The sequence below is a fragment of the Diabrotica virgifera genome, chromosome 1 (assembly GCF_917563875.1).
Source record: "Diabrotica virgifera virgifera chromosome 1, PGI_DIABVI_V3a".
NCBI lineage: Eukaryota > Metazoa > Arthropoda > Insecta > Coleoptera > Chrysomelidae > Diabrotica > Diabrotica virgifera.
Window position 1 is genome coordinate 52377574 of NC_065443.1, and position 20884 is coordinate 52398457.

At 34.9% G+C, this 20884-nt stretch overlaps 1 protein-coding gene across 1 annotated transcript in view; it reads left to right on the forward strand.

The window, feature by feature from the left end:
* LOC114325530 (transcription termination factor 5, mitochondrial) overlaps positions 1–14573 on the forward strand; it is a 63714-nt gene extending 49141 nt beyond the window's left edge. Inside the window, exons 6-7 of the mRNA XM_050654493.1 lie at positions 3402–3654; positions 14377–14573. Of these exons, the coding sequence (XP_050510450.1) occupies positions 3402–3654; positions 14377–14566 (443 nt within the window). The 3' untranslated portion in view covers positions 14567–14573. The remainder of the gene's footprint in view (positions 1–3401; positions 3655–14376) is intronic.
* Positions 14574–20884: the final 6311 nt, after the last annotated feature.

Here is a 20884-nt window from a genome sequence, read left to right on the forward strand (position 1 = left end):
CAATGGGCAAAGAAACAACAACACACAACAAAGAGGACAGAACTCAGTTAACTGTGCAAGCCATAAGGAAGGTGAAGCATTACTAGCCACAGCAGTGGTACGCATAAGGAATGCGAAAGGAGAGTCTCACATAATGAGAGCATTGATCGACCAAGGGTCACAATGCGCATTTATAACAGAACAAGCGGCGACGGCGCTAGGAACACAAAGGCAGCCAATACAGGCGACCATATCCGGAATAGGCTCGTCAGGGGAAAAGACAGCCAACTGGAGTATGAAACTTTTGATCGGAACTCATTACCAAAGTGACTTCGAGATGGAAATAGAGGCACTGGTATTACCGAAAATAACAAGTGATTTACCGGAACAGGACATAATCCTACAGGACTATAACGAGAAAAATGCACTACTGGCAGACCCAAGATACTACAAGGTAGGGAAGATAGACTTACTTTTAGGGGTCAAAGAATATAGCCACATATTAATGGAGGGTGTAGACCGAATAAGTAACGGCCTACTTAGCCAAAACACGAGACTGGGATGGATAGTGTCGGGAACGACGCAAAGAAAAGAATCCAGTACTCAGGAAACAAGTCATAAAACTATGACAATTGTAAAGGCAGGAAATTTCAGCTCCTTATCAGGGGCAACTATATACGTTAAGGATCAAGACACACTTGTCCGAACAAAAAACGTAGAAAACCCCAAAAACCGAAGAAACAGTAGGTATAGAGGGAGAAGAAAAAGTGTACCAAACGGACACAAGTACCTAAATACACATACAAAACAATACGAGTCACAGGAGCCGCAGATGTACCGTGACAAAACGTACAGAAATTCAAAACAAAACGAACCACACGGGTCGAAGATGTACCGTGATAAAAATCACAGAAATACACAAGGAAATAGACGTCGGGATACAAGGACGTATCGAGATCAAACTTACATTATAACAAACGAAAACAAGAAGAAAAATTACAAGAATACAAATAAATACGAAAGAGAAAATTATACGAGGAGGTATCAATATAGAAAGGATACAAATACGAAGAAACATGAAACATATGAAAGAAGGACTTATCATAATAAAAATGGAAAACAGAGAAACAGAGGAGCACAGCAAGCTCAACAAGGAAGAAGAAATAAACAATGGACTCAGGTGACTTACAACCACCGTGAGCGACAAGAGAATTCGGTGACAGATGCAAAATTTTCGGAAATGTATGCAAACTAGATAGGGATTGACTTAAGGGTTGAAAACTAAGTCGTGTGTGATGATGCTAAAGAGATATGCTTAGGGTGGTAATTCGAATCCCACTCGGTTTGAGGACCTGCATATTTAATACAAAAATAGATTGTTTACATGATGGAAATAAGCAAACGGAACTTGGAATTATGGAATTAGGATATTTTTTTTTTGGAAATTAACTATAACGCTGCAAATGGAGGGATTTTTTTGTCCCGCGCCAAGGAACCTACTTACACTAGGTTTTATTTACACTTTACTTTACTCTATTCTACAAAACTTATACAGCTCTTGTACACAACTACAGGGTTGATAAACTAATAATTCGATTATGGTCATAGAAGAAATTAAGACGAAAAGGTGACCAATATAATTAATACTTAAACACACACATACAATGCTATAATAAGAAGAATATTAAATACTCTAATAATAAAATCTAATAACTTTACGTATTTCAAAATATTTATCGTTAGAAAACACGACTTTATTTTCATTACACATGTAATATGATGTAATATAAAACGAGTAACAGAAAACATATCACGTTAGCAGGAGTTGCAAATTCCATTCAGGTTTGTTTGGATGAAATAAACTACAATTAAAAATATCTACATACAATTATAGACAGAGAGCTCGTAGTACAATTCAATAACATTAATCATAAAATAACTAATACTACGATTATAATAATATACAATAATAATATTATTCTTAACTAACATATTGAAACATATCCCACTCAATACCTTTATAAACTTTTATTTGAATGTTTTGATTTAAATTCTGATTCAGATTTAACCTTGATTTATTACCTTAGGTGTTGCAGTTGGAAAAGTATTATTTGTTCAAAGACTAGGGTCTTTACATCACACATTTTATTAACCTATCTTGGTAACCTAATGTATCATGATTATTGTAAACTTTGAACACTGACTACATTCGTTATTACTTATTTCGTCGGGCAGTACTTACTTGGCCGTCCGCAGCATGTCCAATATCAAACATTCATTATTCATATTCGATATTGAACAGTATATTTTTATCACCCCGTATATGACATAAACCAATTTGTTATTATATAATTACATGTACGGGTCTCTAATTTAGTTCACGAATTGTAAACTGTAAACAATAATTCGGGCAATTGCATTATTTAATTTGATGATCAAATATATTTCTTTGTTCTCAATATTTGTAAATATACTCAGCGCGTGGCTTGACACCATTACTAAGTGCCACCGCTGAGAAAGAATACACATTTAGAATCATTCTCAAGAATCAATTCAAGCTGTCAAGATGTAACTTCAAATAGAGTCTTCATCAGTCTTCAACTAAACGCGTACCAGTAACCAATCAGTGTTCAAAAGTTCTCCCGGGGTAAAATTACCCTAGTGTCGGTTTTATAAATAAATTCCTTTATCGCTATTGGTGTTTCCATCTGAACAACGTTCCCCACTGAGCCCCAGAGGGATTATACATTATACACCCGGTATAGTCTGAAGATAAAGAGTAACTACTGAAAATTAGTTCAGAAAACCGCGATGAAGCTTAGTAAGGACTGAAAAGGTGAGCGAGAATGAGCGGCGCAATGTAGAAAAGTAAGTAGTAAGTGCATGTTGAAGCCAGAATGCAAAACAGGCTGGACAACAGGCCTATCCTAAAGCCATAAATACAGATATAGGGTATACAAAAAAATTTGCTGTATGGCCAAACGACCCTTTTATCTGCAGTCTTAATGAGTTTTCCCTAAAAATACAAAAAACAAGGTATAGTAATAATATACAGTAAAACCTGCCATATCCGGATCAATATGGCGACAGACCAATCCGGATATCAAGACCACTTCTTTTATAGTCTATTATCAATAACTTTGGTCGATAGAGACGTTTTATAGATTCTTTAATACCTTGATCCATAGGCTGACAGAGGGATGTCACATTTGGGGCTAAAAAAGACACTTTATTTCTCCATCTTTTAGTTCTTTTGGGTCAGGATGAGAGGGTGCGTTGTCCAACAGCAGGACTGCCTTTCTCGGTAGATTTCGGTAGATGCGGACGGCAGAACTGTCCGGATATGGGAAGGTCCGGATATGACAGGTCCGGATGTGACAGTTTGTACTGTACTTTGTAATAATTTGCTTGTTAATTTACAGAAAGTGATGTAGACTATGCTTTCGAGGAATACGTAAAAGAAGGTAAGGACATCAATAAGCAAAGAGATTTATTCCAATATTTGAAGAAGCTGTTTTCGATTTCTATGAACGAAGTGAAAGTGAAGATAGAACGCCATCCTTTTTACCTACAAGTACCACTGAGAGACATGCAGGAAACTTACGATTATTTGAGATCTGAAAGGTTTTCTAAAGAACATATATACAACGTTTTATACATTATTCTCTATCCGAAGTAAGTTAATTTACATGAAAAAAAATCAAAAAATACATCATTGAGTTGAATATCTCTTTATTCATTGTGTTTTTAACACGTTAATCGCTACGCGGCATTAAGGGTGTGCCATCCTAAAAAATTAGTTCTGCGGTACAGCATGTCGCATGCTGTGCCAACGTATTTTGTTGCGTGGCATTTCTATCATACCACAGTTGCTATACATTTATATTGGAGTAATAAATATGACTTCCCTAGAATTTCAAGTTTCTGTTACCAAAGAACTCAGTATACATGCGGATAGGTTGCTTTTATTCCTAGATCGTAAGAAAATTGTATATGCTTTGGAAGTTGGTTTATTAGAAAAAACTAAACACATTCTATATCTAAGATTTTTAGAGTTTTCTATTACCTATCTAGAGTTTTCGCCCCATAAATTGTCATATTGCCATAAAATGAAAGAACGTTGTTCTTTCTCACAACTTATTTTTCAACTCTCTATAGTACTAAACTGCACTCGCCGAAGGTACTAATAACAATGATCATCAAACAGTGTAAAATGTAACATGCAAATCCACGGATAGGGCTTTTCATCGATTGTCATTTGTTTCGAGCTTCTGTCATATGTCATCTAATATTAATATATCTACGTCATACGTCTTCGGTTTTTATCATGGTGGATACCAATAACGTATGACGTAGATGTATTAATTTTATGTGACACATGACGGAAGCTCGAAACAAATGACTGAATGAAAAGCCCTATAAACAGGTTGCAACAGGAAAGTGTGGCACTAGTTGCATGCCCATGGCCACAGACAACAAAAATATTTCTTTAGGTTCTGCAGCACTTAAGCTGTGCCGCAATAAAAAGAAACAATAAAAAAATGTTTTATTTGTAAAATAATACTGCAACTAAATATTGATGTAAATTTAAAAAATCACGAGGTGGCCTGGTGTGTAATTTTTTTAAATGGCGATTAACGTGTTAAGATGAAGACAGTCCTATATTTCCTCTATCGAAATAAATACAGATTTAAAGTTTGTCGTGAAGTGTTGAAGTGAATACAGTCATATGGTTTTTAAGATACTCAACTGAAATTTAAATTTTAAACGCGGTCTACTGCGAATCCACAGAAGGGGGAAATTTTCGATATTTTGCTTCTCGTTAAAGATATCGGAAAGAGTTATTTAGAAAAGTTGTTTGTTACAGATGGATTGGACGGTGGACGATAAAAATTTACTACTGCGTTTAGATTATAGATTGGCTGACTATTCAGGGTGTAACAAAAATACAGGTCATAAATATAAGTACATATTCTGGGACCAAAAATAGTTCGAATGAACCTAACTGACCTTAGTACAAATGTGCACATAAAAAAAGTTACAGCCCTTTGAAGTTACAAATAGAAAATCGATTTTCTCGAATATATCGAAAACTATTAGAGATTTTTTATTGAAAATAGACATGTGGCATTCTTATGGCAGGAACATCTTAAATAAAAATTATAGTGAAATTTGTGCACCCATTAAAAATTTTATTGGGTTTTGTTCCCTTAAACCCCCTCAAACTTTTGAGTACGTGCCAATTAAATTATTATCGTGGGACCATTAGTTAAATTCAATATTTTCAAAACTTTTTTGCCTCCTAGTATTTTTTCGATAAGGCAGTTTTTATTGAGATGCGGCATCTCTTTTAATATGTTTACATACAAAATTTATGGGGATTTTGTGCCTTTAAACCCCCCGAATGCTTGTGTGCGTTCCAATTAAACTATTACTGCGGTACCATGAGTTAAACACAATGTTTTTAAAACTTTTTTGCCTCTGTATTTTTTCGATAAGTCACCTTTTATCCAGATGTGGCTTCTTTTTTAATATTGTTCAAAATATACCTAAAAATGTAAATCATAAATTAATTTTCATATTATTACCAAGTCTCCATAATCGTACTTAACCATATACAAATAATATGTGGTGGATTTGACAAATATTCAAAATATCTCGATAAAACTGACTTCTCGAAAAAGTACTAAAGAGGTAAAAAAGTTTTCAAAACATTGTGTTTAACTAATGGTACTACAATAATAATTAAATTGGAACGTACACAAAAGTTTGGGGGGTTTAAAGGAACAAACCCCCATAAAATTTTTAAGGGGTGTCCAAATTTCACTATAATTTTTTCTTAAGATATTACTGCCATAAGAATGCCACATGTCCATTTTCAATAAAAAATCTCTAATAGTTTTCGATATATTGGAAAAAATCATTTTCATTTTGTAACTTCAAAGGGCTGTAACTTTTTTTATGTGCACATTTGTACTAAGGTAAGCTAGGTTCAATCGAACTATTTTTGGTCCCAGAATATGTGATTATATTTATGACCTGTATTTTTGTTTATGACCTGTATAAAGAATGATTAATAATATTGGGCGCCATTATCTTGCTAAGAGATCAAGTTAGAAGTTATGTTTTTACTTCAATAAAAAACATAGAAAATAGTGTTCTAGTAAACCTGAATTAATGTAAATTTATACTCACCATTATTATCTTATAATGCTTTAGATACAATTAAAAAGGAAAAGAGATTGAGTCATTAAGAAAAAAGATCATACGTAACTTAACAAAATTGCGATCGAGGTCGATTCGCATTTTACGGAACGTCAACGTCCCGTCACAGACCGGCAACATTACGTTAAAACTGTGGTTCATTCTCACTATGCGTGTGTCGTCGCGTCGTGCAGTTGTGTAGTAACGTTTACCAAGGTTTGTCGCGTCGATCAATTACAACAAAAAGTTAAGCGATAACTAATAGTGTAGGAAACAGAGGTTGAACCTTGCAAAATGGACACAAGTCCGGTTTTATTTTTTTTTTGTTATATCAAGGGGTGCTTATTATAAGACTAACTTTTTCTGAAAAAATTTCGCCCCGGAACCCCCCTTTTCACCAGTTTAAAGGGGATAATTTGTGGTTTTTGCGAAACGTAGCTCTTCCTGTACCTTTTACAAAAATTTTTTTTATAGAAATATGAAGAGGACTATATTTTCTACGATTTATTTCCGGACAGCTTATGTCTATCATCAACCGTTTAGCGGGGGTGGCGCCCCAAAGTTGATAAGTTTTTAAAAAAGATGTTGTTCTGAAGCTATTTTCTTGTGGCATTTTTACAATTTTAACTATTTAGAATGGGAAATAAGCCACAATATTATTAAAAAATGATTTTTATTAACGTTTCGACGCCCAAATCGGGTGCCGTTGTCAAAATACAAAATACTATTAATATAAACAAAAATGTTGTTGCTTAGTAAAAAAATTCTTCTAATAATTTATTTAATTTGACTCATTTATATCGGCAATTCAGATACATATGATACATTTTAAAGTAGAAGACTTTAAAATGATATTGCCAATATTTATGAGTTGCGTTCCTGGGACGACTTTACTGAAAGATAGTTCATTCGATTACATGAAATCAACCCCAACTCAAGAATATCCGTCACAAAAAAAATCATAGCATGTGATCTGTCTTTAAAAAGACAACCACATGCAACGGTGACATTAAAATTCTCGCGTTAGAGATCTCATAGTAAATCACGAGGGAAAACCAGGAAAAACCTCGTGATACTATCCCGACATCGTAAGTATTTGGTCTTACATGTGGATGTGGATACCCATACTGAAAGAGGAAGTCAATAGAAAGAAAATACCACAATTAGTAAGTCAATAGTCGAGTTAGTACATATTTTATATTTTAGTATTACTTATATACCCATGTATTATTGATATTATTTATAATTTAAACAAAATTATAGTAAAGTCAGAATTTGGTATTAATTTTGAGAGTAAATTAAATGTAAGACCAAATACTTACGATGTCGGGATAGTATCACGAGGTTTTTCCTGGTTTTCCCTCGTGATTTACTATGAGATCTCTAACGCGAGAATTTTAATGTCACCGTTGCATGTGGTTGTCTTTTTAAAGACAGATCACATGCTATGATTTTTTTTTGTGACGGATATTCTTGAGTTGGGGTTGATTTCATGTAATCGAATGAACTATCTTTCAGTAAAGTCGTCCCAGGAACGCAACTCATAAATATTGGCAATATCATTTTAAAGTCTTCTACTTTAAAATGTATCATATGTATCTGAATTGCCGATATAAATGAGTCAAATTAAATAAATTATTAGAAGAATTTTTTTACTAAGCAACAACATTTTTGTTTATATTAATAGTATTTTGTATTTTGACAACGGCACCCGATTTGGGCGTCGAAACGTTAATAAAAATCATTTTTTAATAATATTGTGGCTTATTTCCCATTCTAAATAGTTAAAATTTAAAAAAGATGTTTTAAAAAAATATATTTTTCCCTAACTGTAACGGAAATTAAGAAGAAATCCTGCTGCAATTATTCACAAATAAGTGACTGATTTTTTGGTATAGGTTTCACTTAAGGGTAATTGCCCTATTTTTAATTACAGGGTGTTACATTTTAAAAAACCCCTTTTTATACCATCTGAACCGTTTATGCTAGAGTAAAAAGACTTTCAGCGATTACTCATGTACTGGTGCTATTTACAAATTTGTATAATGCACCCCCATTTTTTCCCCGGAACCACCCCAAAAAAAGAATAATTAATAAATAAAGTGATTTTCTTGGAATCCTTCACACACAATGCCCTTTATTGATATGCTTCATATACCATTTTGTGCACGTTATTATTACCCATGCATGGACACCAAAAACGATTTCCTAGTGCAACCCCTGTAGCCAAAAAAAAAAAATAAATAAAATGGGGGGTTGAAATTTTGTTTTGTTTTTTTGCTTTCTGATCCATACGGGCATATGCTTCATCAATAGTGCTTTTCAAAAATATATATGGTTATTGCAACATCCCTGCGGAAACCACCCCTATCTTTGAAAATATACTGCAGAAACTACCCCTATCCCTTGGTGAGGATGTTTTTACGATTTTCTCATTACCTATGCATTCTTTTTAAACAAAACTTATACAAGGTTAAAGATCACTATTTACTCTAAAAATTAGGTCCTATTCATTTTTTTCGTATAAGCAACCGTTACGGCACAGTGGCGCTGTAAACCTCATATATGCTTTGGCGGGCTCCAGTTTTTTTTTTCGTCATCTGTTCGTTTTATTGATAAAGTACTTATGTAAAATAAAACAACACAGTGTAACCTACAAATTATGACCTATGCACATTTTACAATCTTTGCGCCCCAAAGCCACAGTGGTGGCCCAAAATCAATTTTTGCATATTTTCGCCACCTACACGCATTTTATTGCATTAATCCTACCTTAATAGCACAATATTTACCCTTCAGTGGTCGCTAAGCAGTGGCGGATCCAGGGAGGGGTGATGGGGTGATCACCTCCCCCCCTCTCAAACCAAGTGATATTATATTCAAAGATTATAAAAATATTCATTTATTTTTATAGAAATACTTATATTTTTATTTTTATAAGAATGGCGTACTTTTTATGCTTTAGCGACAGTGGAGGATCCAGCATCGTTAAGAGGGGGTGTCAATTGGCTAAATTTCTATAAAAATAAAAAAAATATTTTTATAATCTTTGAATATAATATCACCTGGTTTGAGAGGGGAGGGAGGTGATCACCCCCATCACCCCTCCCTGGATCCGCCACTGCTTAGCGACCACCTAAGGGTAAATATTGTGCTATTAAGGTAGCATTAATGTAATAAAATGCGTGTAGGTGGCGAAAATATGCAAAAATTGATTTTGGGCCACCACTGTGGCTTTGGGACGCAAAGATTGTAAAATGTGCATAAGTCATAATTTGTAGGTTACACTGTGTTGTTTTATTTTACATAAGTACTTTATCAATAAAACGAACAGATGACGAAAAAAAAAAAACAAAAACTGGAGCCCGCCAAAGCATATATGAGGTTTACGGCTCCACTGTGCCGTAACGGTTGCTTATATGAAAGAAATGAATAGGACCTAATTTTTAGAGTAAATAGTGGTCTTTAACATTGTATAAGTTTTGTTTAAAAAGAATTCATAGGTAATGAGAAAATCGTAAAAACATGCTCGCCAAGGGATAGGGGTAGTTTCTGCAGTATATTTTCAAGGATAGGGGTGGTTTCCGCAGGGATGATGCAATAACCATATATATTTTTGAAAAGCACTATTGATGAAGCATATGCCCGTATGGATCAGAAAGCAAAAAAACAAAAAAAATTATCAACCCCCCATTTTATTTATTTTTTTTTGGCTACAGGGGTTGCACTAGGAAATCGCTTTTGGTGTCCATGCATGGGTAATAATAACGTGCACAAAATGATATATGAAGCATATTAATAAAGGCCATTGTGTGTGAAGGATTCGAAGAAAATCACTTTATTAATTCTTCTTTTTTTTGGGGTGGTTCCGGGGAAAAAATGGGGGTGCATTATACAAATTTGTAAGTAGCACCAGTACATGGGTAATCGCTGAAAGTCTTTTTACTTTAGCATAAACGGTTCACATGGTATAAAAAGGGGTTTTTTAAAATGTAACACCCTGTAATAAAAAAAGGGCAATTACCCTTAAGTGAAACCTATACCAAAAAAATCAATCAATTAGTTGTGAATAATTGTCGCAGGATTTCTTCTTAATTTCCGTTACAGTTAGGGAAAAATATATTTTTTTAAAAACTTGTCAAATTTGGGGCGCCACCCCCGCTAAACGGTGGATGATAGACAGATGCTGTCGGGAAATAAATCGTAGAAAATATAGTCCTCTTCATATTTCTATAAAAGAAATTTTTTGTAAAAGGTATATGAAGGCCTACGTTCCGCAAAAACCACAAATTACCCCCTTTAAAGGGGCGAAAAGGGGGGTTCCGGGTCGAAATTTTTTCAGAAAAAGTTAGTCTTATAATAAGCACCCCTTGATATACCAGAAACCGGACTTGTGCCCATTTTGCAAGGCTCAACCTTTGTTTCCTACACTATAAATGTATATAAGTAAAGAGGTGCGTAGATGCAAGTTAGGAATAGACGGCAAAATTGTAGAACAAGTAATGAAATTCAATTACCTGGAGTAGAGATCACTATAGACAAGGCGGAAACGGCGGGTTCGTTGGGGAAAATATTCCCATGAGATATTTTTGCATAATCACATTCGTGAGACATCCCAGAATAAGGTTCAAGAAGTCGCCCACGAGAAAAGTGAGCCAATTTTTTTTTAACAATTTTTTTTTAATCAAATTGCAAAAATCAATATTTTAGGCCCGGACTAATTTTTTTTTAGGTTTTTTGGACCATTCTGGACAAAAAAGATCTCTTATAATTTTTTTCTAAAGTTGATCTTTTTCGAGTTATAAGCAAGTTAAAATTTGAAAAACGCGAAAATGGCAATTTTTAAGACTTAATAACTCGGTCAAAAATTATTATTTTGAAAGTCAGAAAGTGACTAAATCAAAGTTTAAAGTCGCCGTTACATGATCCTGAAGAAATATGTGTCATTAATTTACTACTAAGCTGTTATTTTTAATTAATAACAATGAGTGGTTAGATCGTATTGACGCTGCTGTAAATGTGAGTGCGAGTAAGATGCACAATTGGACTGCTGGAATGGCTTCTCTCTCGCACTCAGCATTTACAGCCCCGAACACGTGTATGGCGCTTATTATTATTACTTAAAAATTACAGCTTAGTAATAAAGTAATGACAAAAATTTCTTCAGGATCTTGTAGGGGAGGCTTTAAACTTTGATTTAGTCATATATTGACTTTCATATTAATAACTTTTAACCGAGTTATTAAGCCTTGAAAATCGCCATTTTTCGTTTTTTTCAATTTTAAATTGCTTATAAGTCAAAAACGATCAACTTTAGAGAAAAATTATAAGAGACCTTTTTTGTCCAGAATGGTCCAAAAAATTAAAGAAAAAATTGTTCGGGCCAAAAATATTGATTCTTGCAATTTGATTAAAAAAAAATTGTTAAAAAAAAATTGGCCCACTTTTCACATGGGCGACTTCTTGAACCTTATTCTGGGATGTCTCACGAATGTGATTATGCAAAAAAATCTCATGGGAATATTTTTCCCTTCGAACCCGCCGTTTTCGTCTTGTCTACTAGTGACAGGAATATAAGAATAGGGACCACAATACAAGCAGCAAGAGTAAGTGGTTTGCTCCGAGAAACCATATAGAGAAACAAATATCTGACCACGGAAAGCAAAATAAAAGTATACAAGACAACATTAAGACCTACCCTAACATATGCAGCGGAGACAAGGACCGATACAAGAAAGACGAAACAACAAATCTACAATATCGAAATGAAAGTATTAAGATCAATAGCGGGCATATCATTAAGAGGCAGACAAAGCAACAGAAGTATACGAGAACGATGCAAAATTCAAAATATTAACAGGTGGATAAAAACAAGAAAGAAAAACTGGAACGAACATGTAAACCGAATGGAACCAGATAGATTAGCGAACATCTGCAAAAACAATAAGCCGTATAGCAGAAGACCTGTTGGAAGGGGCGACTACGAACTCCCCCACGCTACCTAGATTTTAATGGGTTCAGTTTTATAGTAGGATTAAAAGCGACTATGAACTGCCCCACGCTACCTAGATTTTAATGGGTTCAGTTTTATAGTAGGATTAAAAGCGACTGCGAACTCCCCCACGCTACCTAGATTTTAATGGGTTCAGTTATAGTAGGATTAAAAGCGACTACGAACTGCCCCACGCTACCTAGGTACCCTGAACTAGGTACAAAATACTAGAGAAACATAAAAACCATTTTTGTAGCCATGTATAGTAAATATCTGACAAAATATTTAGAACAGTATTGAAAAGTTCCATCTACGTACAAAGAATCTACATTACACAAAAAGTAAAGGTTTGTGAAACAATTAAAAATTGCGGAATTATTTTTCGTAGATAATAAAAAGTTTTCACCTGTATTTGTTTTTAAATTTAAGTTCACTAACACTTGTAGAACTTCTTCCTGTGACTTGGGCAATGATGGTGTGGATTTTCGTCTTCCAGCATAGATATTTCATCGAACGCAAGAAATGTCTTTCGTCGTCAGCGGAAAATTGCTGAAATTTTCCTTCCTCAATTCCTTGTGGACAATCTTTAAAGGTCTTTCACATATATCTTCTACAGCTTTCCTCTTTGTAGAATTACTAAAAATTTGCCGGTCAACGTGGATACCTGGAGCATGATTATGCTCTACCGATGCTTTTTGAAGAATAACGTAATTTTCATCACCTTCCTTTGTGTACACTTTTTGTTGACACCCTTTTTTGATTCATCGCCATCTAACTTTTCCATCTTTGCAGACATGGGCCTTTGAATATTTATATTCATTAATTATTAATAAAAGTTCTCTCTCCCCTTTGACTAAACAAACTAACGGACAAAACCGGACACTATACCGTAATACTTGCAACTGAAGTGAATAACTGAAAATATTTATATTCTTACTTTCAACTATAATCAAATTTGGAATTTCCGGTCATTAAGACTTAATCCCCAACTTTCTCGGCGATGGGGCAGCAGGTACTTGGGATTAATGGGCCCAGGTAGTTCGTGGGGCAGTTACATAACGCCGGTTGGAAGGCCGCCGAAAAGGTGCAAAGACAATGTACAGTCAACAACTGAAACAGAATAAGAGGCAGACAAACAGGAGTAATCCTAGTCGCACGAAGAAGAAGAAGATAATCAGATTCAACCAATTAGAGAAAAATAAACAAAAGGGATCACCTGTTCGACTTTACTGAATGTTGCCCAGGGAAACTACGACTCAGCGAAATCGAACGTGTTCCTTAAGTATGAAATGAGAGAGAAACGTTAGGCACTTCAGACCTAATATAAACACATTTCAAGATATTTGTCGCCGATCACGGACAACGCTCTTTGTCAGCAAATTAGATAGGGTGTACTTACTCGGCCCGACGTCGGCGACACACGGCAAGCTTACTTATACTGCATTGCGATGTCGTCGAGAGAAGTCATGCACAAAAATAACAATTATTCAAAAACAAAAAGAAAAAATGACCTTGTTGTACTCTAATGTAACCGCTTATCAATATTTAATTAGGTTTACTTAAAAACAAATAATCAAAAATAATTTAGTATAGCTTGGAATAGTTTTTTTAAGTTTTTGGCAAAACTTATAAAGCGCAACTTGTCTCCTTTCAACAATAAACGACTCAATTATTTATAGGCAATTTGCGTAATTGGTAAAAATATAGGCGTAACTTAACGCAATAAAATGATGGCTCTCGGCTCTAAGCAGTACGAGCTATGAGCAAGATTTCAAACCGGTTGGATCGACGACGAACTTACTCGACAAACTTAAAGTACGCGTACTTACGGTGACACACGTGCGAAAAAGGCCGTCGAGCCATAGGTTCGCGTACTTACTCGCGTGTCTGTCACTTCTTTATAAGCAAACGGAATCTACCGGGGTGGTCATGAAATAAGGTCTGTTAAATTCGGATATAATTAAAAAATTAAGGGATGAAATTGTCGTGTCTTTGGCACCGTTTCAAAGTTAACTAGCTTAAACTAGTATAGTGTTTGTATTAATGTGTTAAATAATTAATTGTTTTATTAGCTTTGTAAGAAATATATTAAGTTTAACTCTGCAAGTCTAATTTGGGTGAAAGTTAAAAGAATGTTCAAATACATAAAAAGCTCGTTCTTTTAAGCTGTCTTGCATTGTATTAAATATTTTTATTTTCAGAAACAAAGTCCAAAGCGCACACGTAACGATAAAATACGATTCAAACTACAAGTACAAATCATTGAGTCAAGTTAACAAATTAAATCTTATGTTGTATTTGATAGAAAAAGAACATCACTTCACAGGCAATGGAATATGGACGCATAGCAAAAAGAATGAATCTGCGGAAAAAAGTACAAATATAGAATAACAAAGAATTGATTGTGTTTTATTAAATATATTACCATTTTTTATGATTCTGATAATATTCTAACAAAATAATATTTGACGTTACAGTTTGTAGATTTCAGATTTCCCTTTGGGAGGTTTATTTACGCTGTCTGTTGAGAAAACAACATTTATTAAGTTTATTTTAGTCAATTCCCATTTTTGTAAACTTTCATTAAAGTATTTTTGGAGACGATCTGTATTTTGATTGAAAGAATTTTAAATGCCCGAAACTTTTGTGTTAGTTTGAGAAAACGAACATGTGGTTGCAATTCATTAGCAACTGGTTTGTAACGTGCATCTTCGCATCTCGCAAGGGTAAAAACATGTGTGACGTCCTTTTAGTAGAAAAGTGTTACATAATAAGATATTATGCAGTGATTTAGAAGACGGAACTTTTTCAGCCGTCAGCGGGCGAAGACGGTAGTTTCTTCGTTCGCAAGAAGTGTGTATGTTTTTCCCGTCGCCGTCTAGGTACGGTCGCTCTTCGCAATTATTTTAAATACTCTCTTTTTGGCTAGGTTTTAACCCGGTATTATGGGCAATTTAATCGTTTAATTGCTTATGTTGTTAAATTCGTTGTTTGTTATTAAAATGGTTTTCGCTTCAGACAATTTTAATTTCTCACTCTCCTTTAAGTATGCACAACCTTTATGCTCGTTTCTTCGTTGTTTTAAACCAAAACAAAATACATCTTTTGAAACAGTTTCCTAAAAGTTCACTCTTAATATCGAAGGACAGTATTCTCTCTCGGACGTCGTGAGTGGTCCAACACTATTTGCCGATGTCCAATTAGGGAAAAGGAAATAATTAACCCTTTTTCGCCACGGTGCACAGTGTGTCGATTAGAACAAGCTAGGTGGACAAAATTATTTTTCATCACATTTACATTTGTATCGAGCAATAATATAATTTGATAATAAAATAAATCATTTTTATTAGTTAAAAACTGAATCGGAGAGGTCTAGAAGCCTAGAAAATAAATAAAAAAAGTTTTTCTATATTTAATACATTATAAATACAATTACATAAATATATAAATAAATATTCGTCTGATTTTGAAGTAGATTTGACAGAGGTTGAGACTCTACTGTAGGAGCTACAATCAACTTTAAAACCTCTGGGTACAATTGACCAGCTTTTTTGTTTAGAATTTCTCTGAGGCTATTTATCAGTGGATCAGATGTTATGATCAACATTGAAAGTAAATCTGTAGTCGTGGCAATACGTGAACAGTCTCTGGTGTATTGCTCCCGGAACTTGCGGCAATCTGTGTTTCTTGCTTCTTGAGCTTCTTTTGAAAGCGGTCCAAGTGGAACTAATGCTGATTTGATTACTTCCATACTATGTATAAGTATTTTATGTACAGTGGCTTTCAATGCCATAAAATGGCTCTTATGGCTAAGAAAAAGTTCTCTGCATTCAAGACAGAAATTTTCCAATCTCAAAAAAATGTGCTCCAGTGTTTTGGTTATAATAAGTCTTATTATCAGTGGAAAAGGTGCAGATATTACATATAGCAAAGGACCCCGCACAAACCTTATGGAAAATAGGTCCCAGTGGATTTCGTTCATACTTTGGGAAAATACTCTTTGGAGCATCCTGATAAAAAGTTCTCATGGGCACAACTCAATCGTATGAAGGATTTTCAAGACATGGAGGCCCAAACTCGGAAAATTATAAGATTTACGGGGTATTCCAATTCCGTGAGTTACTGGTTATTTGGCAACATGTTTGGATCAAGGAAAAGTACTAGCAGTCTAGGATTTTTTCCTGGCTATCCAATGGCGACCTTTGCTTTGACCTTGACCTTCAACGGACGTCATCTTCTAGAGTTTCGAGGGTTTTAGGCATTCAATTGATATAAACAGAGTACTCATGGGTTTTTGGGATCGCAAAACACGAAAATGCCATCAGAATTAACTTCCGGATGACGTGGTGGCCAGGGTCACTGCAAGGGACGTCATCTTCTAGAGTTTCGATGGTTTTCGGCATTTAATTGATGCAAATGAATTACTGGAGGGTTTTTTGAGGTCGCTAAACACGAATATGCCACCAGAACCGACTCCCGGAGCACCTGGTTTCCAAGGTAAATGAAAGGTGCTCCTGGAGTTTCGAGGGTCTTTGGTACTACATTGATGCAAACAAATTACTCACAGGTTTTTGGGGCTGCTGAACGTGACTTCGATATCATATCCGATCCACGGAGCACCTGGTGCCTAAGGCAGGTCTTCTTCTGGAGTTTCGACAGGCTTCGGTATTAAACTGATCCAGATGGGTATTACTTATTAGTTTTTGGGGCTGCTAAACACAAATACGCCATCAGAACAGACACCGGGGTACCTGGTGCCTAAGGCAGGTCATCTTCTGGGGTTTCGAGAGTTTTCGGTACCAAATTGATGCAAGCGGATTACTCTTGTGTTTTTGATGACCACGATGAATACCACTATCAAAATAGAATGTAGTAAATCGATATTAAAAAAGTGAAGGAAAAACATTGTCAGATATAAATTGAGTTTATATTTTTTATAAATAATTAAAATAATAATTGAGTACTTAAGTTACTCACTTAGTGAGTACACACACCAAAGAGTAATCCAAAAGAGCAACACCAAAAACCTAAGAGTAATCCATTTGATTCCTCCGAAACTCCAGAAGATAACCTGTCTTAGGCACCAGGTACTCCTGTGTCTGTGCTGATCACGTATTCGTGTTCAGCAGCCCCAAAAACCTACAACTAATCCGTTTCAAAGACCCTCGAAACTCCAGGAGCCCCCTTCATTGATCTTGGAAATCAGGTGCTCCGGGAGTCGGTTCTGGTGGCATATTCGACTATAGCGACCTCAAAAAACCCACCAGTAATTTATTTGCATCAATTAAATGCCGAAAACCATCGAAACTCTAGAAGATGACGTCCCTTGTAGAGGCCCTGGCCACCACGTCATCCGGAGGGCAATTCTGATGGCATATTCGTGTTTAGCGATCCCAAAAACCCATGAGTAATCTGTTTATATCAATTGAATGCCGTAAACCCTCGAAACTCTAGAAGATGACGTCCGTTGAAGGTCAAGGTCAAAGTAAAGGTCGCCATTGGATAGCCAGGAAAAAATCCTAGACTACTAGTACTTTTCCTTTTCCAAACTTCTACATGTTACCAAATAACCAGCAACTCACGGAATTGGAATACCCCGTAAATTTTATAATTTCCTGAGTTTGGGCATCTATATCTTGAAAATCCTTTTTATCAGGATGCTTCAAAGAGTATTTTCCCAAAGTATGAACGAAATCCACTGGGACCTATTTTCCATAAGGTTTGTGCGGGGTCCTTTAGCCCTGGTACAAAAGGGTCCAAGTCATTGCCATCATTTGAAAATTTAAAAACTAAGGAAATTCATTCGTTCATCATACAAAGTTTTTTTAATATTGTTTGTTTATCAGATACATTTATTAAATTAGAAAAAATAGCACAAATATTATCCATCTTCAACGATTAATCTGTATAAATTAAGGAAAACTTAAATTTCGTGTGAAAAATGATGAACGGAACTCAACTGATTTATTCTATTACAATAAAAATACGTACCTTTGGACGCTATTACTAAAAAAAAAAAAATGATGTGCAAGCGTGTGCAGGTTATAATAAGAATTATTATTAATGGCAAAGGTGCAGCTATGATATATTGAAAATTTAGCCCGGGTACAAGTAATTGCCACTTTCAAAGTTTCAAAACGAAGAACATTTCCTTCGTTCATCATAAAAACTTTTTTTAATATTGTTTGATTATTAGATAGATTTATTGGATTAGAAAAAATGAGCACTTACCAGCATAAACATTAGCCATCTTCAACAATTGATCTTTAAAAATTAAGGAAAACATTAATTTCGTGTGATTGAAATGATGTACCGAATTCAACTGATTTATTCTAAGTATTACAACGAGAATGCATACTACTTTTGAGCTCGATTACTCAACGATGGGATGTGTTAGACACAAACAAATATTAGAGTAGCATGTGTTGGGGTATTGTTTACAATATTCAAATAATAATTCTTTTAATTTTGAATATGACTTTTGTCCACCTAGCTAGGCTCATCACACAATGTGCGGTGGAGAGAGATTCAAAATAAAAACCTCCCCACACTGTCTTCAATAATTTTGTGTCTTTTGTGTTTGCAAGTAATTCTGCAATATAGAAAGAACATAATATGTTTTATTGCCATGTTATGATCCCTGTAAAAACGCGCCGGCTCCAATTGTGGACATCAATTTGGATCAAATATTGCTCTTCCAACGTATATACCACTTACCGCAACGTAAATATCGCTTACTCCGGTTGATCATTCAGGGCAAAGCCGAAGGAAAACACTGGGTTGGAAGAAAACAACTGTTCTGGCTGCGTAACATTAGACAATGGACAGGTCGAACGGTCGAGGAATTGTTTCATATAGCTGCCGACCGAGAAACATTTCATCAGCTTGTTAATACGACGATAGCCAACGCTTGAAAACAAGCACAGCACACAAAGAAGAAGAAGAACGTATATACCGGACTCATATCTGCTATCTCCAGAACGCTTTGTTCTGCTGTAGCGTGATCGTTGTATGGATGTACTGCCTGTATTTAATAAGTTACCGAAAAATTATATAGTCTGTATATAATTGACTCAGGAATAAGCAAATTTTCATCAAGTGTATAATATAATAAAGCTGTCTTCAGAAGCTAAAGACACGATTATATTGGGTATCTGGAATACCAGCCCTTAAGAAAGATATTGGTGATAATAATTTGAGAACAAAATTAGTAATACATTTTTCAATCTGATGGAGGATAGCCAGGCAAACATTAGATATATCAATCAATCAATGATATAAGTAATATTTTGACAGGAGAAATAATTAGTCTTCTTGGTTTAATAACATTCTCTGTAATTTTAATTTTTCCATTATCATTCACAAAATTTTCCTCAATTTTGTTTGAGAACAGTGTTTGCTCATATGGTCACTTACTATTTTGCAAGATTCTGAGACCAAATGCGTGGAGATTTTATTTGGTGAATATTATATCAGGCTTCAGGATCAACAAATCAAATTTTTGCTTTAAATGAAATTCAGGGAATTGTTAGTATTAAAATAAAATTATACACAATTTTAATCGAAAAAAGTTTAAGTTTTTAATCTAATAGCACGTACAATAATATTCAAAATACCATTTTATATCCTACCAGATCAAAAATATTGGAACCATTCTCGGGTTACACCTCCATGGCTTCTAAAAATACAACTCATAACGGATGCTGAGAAAAGGAAGACGAGAGAATTTTACAATTTATAATTCACGCTCCATCTGCTCAAGTTCCAACGAGAATGGATCTCTCGTACTTCGTACTGCTATTGGAGTAAAAATTAATAAACATTTTCAATTTCGCTGAAACACGAAACTACAGCCGCATTATATACATATATTCACATTCAATCAAAGAGCACTGCAGTGCCCCTACCGGTTTCAAGACTTATATTAGTCTTTCATCAGGAAGCACATAATGCAGCTCTCTGACTGAACCAGAATAACCCCCGGCGTACAGTCATGAATGGCAACGAACGAAATGGCAGGGATGCCATAGCGACATCTGCTAGAAAAAAGTTTTTAATCTAATAGCACATAAAATAATATTGAAAATACCATGTTTCAATATTATAAGAATATTTACATCGAGAATGGATCCATGAATGGATTTGATCCATTCTCGTTGGAACTTTACCACGCTGAGCAGATGGGATATGAATTATAAATTGTAAAATTCCCTTATCTTCCTTTTCTCAGCATCAGTTATATTTTGCATTTTTAGAAGTCTCGGAGGTGTAACCAGAGAACGGTTCCAATGTTTTTGATGTGGTAGGATATAAAATTGTATTTTCGATATTATTTTATGTGCTATTAGATTAAAAACTTTTTTCTAGCAGATGTCGCTAGGGCATCCCTGCAATTTCGTTCGTCGCAATTCGTGACTGCACGCCGGGGGCTATTCTGGCTCAGTCAGAGAGATCTGCATATGTGCCTCCTGATAAAATACTAATAAGTCTTGAAACCGGTAGAGGCACTTGCAGTGCTCTCTGATTGAATTAGAATATAATGCGGCTGTAGTTTCGTGTTGCAGCGAAATTGAAAATGTTTATTAATTTTTAATATTAATCGAGTTTAAACAATCAAACTATATAATTATTAAGAAATCATTGTTTGAAGCAATGAGTCAGCTGGCTATCCCAAGTAACAATAGTCTAAGAGCTAGTGAACCCTCCGAC